The following is a 5048-nucleotide window of genomic DNA, read 5'->3' as shown; positions in this document are numbered from 1 at the left end:
TTCCAATATACTCTTTTTATTTTCCTGTCATCTTCCCTGTTATTTCTCTTAGTTTCTTTTATCAAGAACCAACAAGAACATGAGGAAAAGTGAGAAACATGGTCCACTACTAAGTGATCATACTATAAAACTAACAAGAAAGACCGAGTAAAAACATAAGTCCACTACTGCTAGAAAAGAGAGTCACGACCAAATCATGTGCAACTGAACTGTTTTGAAGAATTAGTCGACACTGCGCGGCCCATACCATCATGCAACAGAATACACAATCGATAACGCGAGCATGAAATTATTTATATAAAGGTACCCAGGCATCAACATAGTTATATAGGTCGCGGACAGGGACATGAAACCTTGTGCATAACCCATTAGGAATAATCAAGAGCCTTTATGAGTACAAAAAGAATACATCAATGTACTGGACTAACCCCATACTATAAATGCATATATCATCACACACACCCTTGTCAATTTAACCTTCAAGCCATTACAGCACCAAGACGAACCCATAGGTATGGTTTTTCTGTCAATTCTTCATCTGCAAAATGTTGCTACTCTTCAATTAGCACCATACTTGTGGGGCTTTACAGACATATTAATATTATGGGAAATACAGCTCCGGGAAACTAGATTAGTTCTATTTCCTATGGACATTCTGTTCCAAACTAAGATAAAATGCAGTGTTAGATTTTATGTAACAACCAACAGGCCCGGATCTTCTTCGTAATCTATATTGAAGAAGTGGTCAATTTGCTTGACTGCATTGTCCTGACCTTGGTTGTCGTTTCCTCTCTTTATTGGAACTAGGCTCTCCTTGTAATTGAAAACCCAACATTGACCCCAGGTTCGGTCCAGCTGAAATCCAAGCTCTGTAACTTCTCTTGTTGTAGGATCATATAGCACTAGCTGTGAAGTTTCAGTGATTTTGAAAATCATTTTATCATCCTCCCAGATGCCGTGAGGCCAATGAGCATCTATAAGAGGTTGAACAGTAAGAACTTTGGTCCAACTACCCTCTTTTTTCATTACCCACACTTCATATATGGATGTCATAGCCTTACCAGGCTGGTCACAAACTAAGAGAGCAAGCGAGTCACCACGCAACATAAGTGCTCCCCACCGTGCTTTTGGAATATCTAGTACGTGCATCTCCCCAAACCGTTCACTGCCCATATCAAATGAGCGTATCCTGCAGATTTTGTCTAGGCCCCCTGAGAGCCAATAATATACCCCGTTGAGATAAGTGGCACCAATGGGCTCATTTAAGTGACAACAGGAAGGGATTTCAGATCTAGAGTTCTTCCATGAGTTGTTGCGTAACGAATAGACACTGACAAAGACTCGAGTGAAAGCGCCTTGTCCAATGTTATCCCAAAATCTTCGAATACATACAACCTTATAATCTCGAGTCGACGGGTCATACCCCAGTGCAAATTGTTCATCATAATCCTCTGACTGAAGCTCAAAAGACACAGGAGGCAGAGGCCAGAACTCTCTGGTGGAAGGATTCCACAAAGCCAAGCAAACATTGTCGTCGTAAAACGGTTTCTGCACTAAGAATAAGCCATCAACCGGGCCAGTAATGGACATGAAATCAGTCCTCTGAAACTGATAGAGAGTTTTTTGTTCAGGGGTCACACCTGGAACTATTTTGCCAGGGAGCAAGCAAAAAGCAACGCACTTTGATAAATTTGATATTGTTAAGTTACAAATGAGGAGACGGGCACAATTGTTCTTGTAACGAAAATGTTTTTCTATGAAACTTGGACTTGTGATGAGAGCATACAAATGCTTGCACACACATTTGAAACGCAAGAGTGACTCCACAGGCAACCTCAATAGAATTTCCACTAATAGATCTTCTGGAAAAGGACGATGACCATCCATACTGGTGGTCATTTGCTCCCCAATTTATCTCCTAGAAATATAAGCAAATCTATGGTATATAAGAAACAAAATGACACAACATACAAACATGTTGAGAGAGAATCACGAACACAGGCAATAATAAAACATAAAGTGCAATTATAAAAAAAGCAAGAAGCACTATTATCATGTGATCAAATTATAATCAAACTTAGGAAAACTGAAAAGACAAAAACAAGTAGAAAAATGGACACACAAGAATTCAAAAATGGCTACGATTTGGTAGTATTTCCCTGCTTGGAGAAGAAGAGAGACTAGATCAAGAAAAATGAAACCTCGTAACGGGAAACAAAAATAAAATAAAAGTGCACGTTGCAGCTGCAACACCCCACATGAAAAATTAGAAGAAAAACCAAGGGTTTCTCATCTCTGTAATGTAATTCTTGATTTGTCATCTCTCTTATGTAATTCTTGACTATGTTACATGCAAGTCAACTTGGGCTTTTATATCTGACCCAATATATACAGCAACCAGCAGTGGCAGATCCAGGATTTTGAGCAAGGGGATTCAACATTTTTAAAAGTGAATAGTCAAAATTTTCTTTAAAGAGGTTCATCGAAAAAAATTAATCCAAATGTAACGTCAAACGGGTTCATCAAAAAAAGTTGAATGTAAACTGAAGTATTGTTAAAAATCAAACTAACAATATGTTAGATCAAAACTAATACAGTGAATATTATTTTGAAGTAATCTTTTTTTCCAAAAGAAAAAATTAAAACACTTGTGCAAAAGGCATTTAAAAGAAGAAAAGGCAAAAATAATCATACTATAATAAACAAAAAATGAACTGAAGATGATCGCAAAAATAACTTATAAGTAAAAAAAATCCTAATTAAAAGTATAAAAACAATATACTTGCTCTAGAGAATGTTTGTATTACTGATAAACATAAATACACACCCATAATAAGTATTTCAATTACATAATAAGTATTTTTATTACATAAGTAATTATTTTAACAGTGAAAAGTGTTAGGAAGAAGAATTTCAAGTAGTTAAGCCGAGTGTTATCAAAGGCGAAAAGCGCAAATAGCTCTAAGGTCCATTGAGGCTTTAAGCGCAAGTGCAATAAAGTGTGGGCTTTAATGAAAAAAGCGCAACTGGAGAAAAAGTAATGATATGTATATATAGTCCAAGACTAATAATTATAAGCATGAATAACAAATATATGGACAAGAAATTAAAAAAAATTACGAAAAAATAAAATATCAATTGTTTAATGTCACCTTTTCAGGATTACACTCATTGGCAAGGAAAAGTATGCCTTAGAGCCTTGATGCGACACTAAAGCGCCCACAAAGCGAGGCGAAGCGCTCAACATGTTTTGAGCTTCGCTTTAGGGCTTAAGCGGGCTTTAAGCGCGCCTTTGACAACACTTAAAGCCTATGGCCATTTTCTGTATTGGGAACATCAATTTTTAGTACTAAAACACCTTTTTATTGGTCTTCATACAGAGATAAGAATATTAATCCCGGTACGAATATTTGGGTGATAGGTATTCCATGTTTGGCTATGAGTATTAGGTAATACCAGTGTAAAACTGTAAATTTTATACCAAAATGGTGGTATTAGCTGCACTCAATGTAGGAGGTGGGACAAAAAATCCCATGGGATATCCCAAAACTGAACCGAATGACCAAAACGGTAGAAAGAAAAAGTATTGCAACGTGGGGGAATCAAACGTGCGACCACAATGAGCTTTTGAACCCCTTCACCGCTGAGCTAAGCTGTTGGGTTGTGTTAGGGGAATTCAAAATATAATATTTGTTCTGAAACAAAAGTTTAACCTTATATACACATTATCATTTAATGAACCCCTTCCGGCCCTGGCTACATCCCAAGCCACCAAGGGCAATCAGGTGCGGAGGTAGGGTATAATTTACGGGTTCGGCAGAACCTAGTAGCTTTTGCGTAGACACTGTATTTGTATTAGAAAATGTATTAAGTTTATATTAATATATAATTGCGAACCCAGTAACTAAAACATGCTACGGGTTCGGTGTCAAGTTCAGAACCCACAAACTTTAAATCCTAGCTCCTCCTCTGGGTACAATCACTAAAAGATATGGCCAAAGTAGATTTCAACCTCTACATCTCAACTTTCTCAAACATCAATTTTGCAGGTAATAACATAATTTAAGAACCATGAAAAGTAACAAAAAGCTTGGAAATGGAACAAGTGTTTCTTAACACAACTTGCAAATGATTCTAACAATTGAAACTTGAAAGATGCAAAGGAATGGCCTAAGTGAGGGGGGGGGGGGGGGGAACTAATCAAAAAGCAAAAGCATTACCATTAATACAGAACCATAAAGAAGATAACAAAAAAACATAACAGAAACAAAGCGGCAAAACCCTATATAGACAAATTAAAAGCACAAAAAGAAGTAGATAGAAAGAATTAGAAATCTAACCTTATGAGCTGATGAAGAAGAGTTGGTGACTCTAAGAAGGAAAAGATACAGAAAAAATGCAAAATTAGATATGAGAAAGAAAAGAGGACAGAAGTGAAGAAGAAGCAAAAGCTTGTCACTTTATTTAATGCTTTTTGTCAGTTTTATTATAAAAAAATGTGTAATACTATTATTTAATGCTTTGACCCTCTCTCTCTTATCCATTAAAAAAATTCTCTTTTCTTATATTAATTCCAATGATGCACCAAACAAGATACTCTATATAAAAAGCTGTAAGATCCGCTTCCTACGAATTTCTTGGGGATATAATAATAATTGTGCTAATTCACCAACGAAATCAGATTTCAAGATTCATAGGGAAAAAAAGCAAAGTAGCTGCGACAAACTCATTAGTGTTTCTTGAGCGAAGTGATGAGATTTCAACAACAAAATGCAAAGGACATTTTCTACGGATATCCTTCATTGAAACTATAACTTATTTGCATCTAAAGATTTGAGCTTTTTACGAATCAATAATTCTTTATTTTACGTCTCAAACTGCCCTTATCGTAGCCCAAGATTTATTACTTTTTTGGATATAAATTTTGTAAATATTGACACGTGTAAGGGATGTTTGTAAAAACTAATGCAATATAATGTACTTACAGTGATATTTTTTATAATCGTACAGTTTAAATTACTCCTATCAGATTAAAATATAGTAGGCAG

General features: G+C 35.9%; 1 protein-coding gene across 2 annotated transcripts; it reads right to left on the bottom strand.

Annotated features, from left to right (window-relative positions):
* Positions 1 to 449: 449 nt before the first annotated feature.
* Positions 450 to 4831, bottom strand: LOC109208483 (F-box/kelch-repeat protein At3g23880-like). 2 transcript variants are annotated; one of them, XM_019371602.1, is made up of 2 exons: positions 4341 to 4831; positions 450 to 1936 (listed from the first exon to the last, which is right to left on the bottom strand). In XM_019371602.1, the coding sequence occupies exon 2, from the start codon at positions 1897 to 1899 to the stop codon at positions 691 to 693; it is 1209 nt and encodes a 402-aa protein (XP_019227147.1). In that variant the 5' UTR covers positions 1900 to 1936; positions 4341 to 4831; the 3' UTR covers positions 450 to 690. The 2 variants fall into 2 exon arrangements, with proteins under 2 accessions (XP_019227147.1, XP_019227146.1); XM_019371601.1 differs by having other exon boundaries at positions 450 to 1918.
* Positions 4832 to 5048: the final 217 nt, after the last annotated feature.

The sequence above is a fragment of the Nicotiana attenuata genome, unplaced genomic scaffold (genome assembly GCF_001879085.1).
Source record: "Nicotiana attenuata strain UT unplaced genomic scaffold, NIATTr2, whole genome shotgun sequence".
Lineage (NCBI taxonomy): Eukaryota > Viridiplantae > Streptophyta > Magnoliopsida > Solanales > Solanaceae > Nicotiana > Nicotiana attenuata.
This window is presented reverse-complemented; position numbering and strand designations above follow the sequence as displayed.

What these genes read in the sequence shown, in the direction of transcription:
- LOC109208483 (XM_019371602.1), bottom strand. Translation starts at nt 1,899, where the DNA reads ATGACCACCAGTATGGATGGTCATCGTCCTTTTCCAGAAGATCTATTA.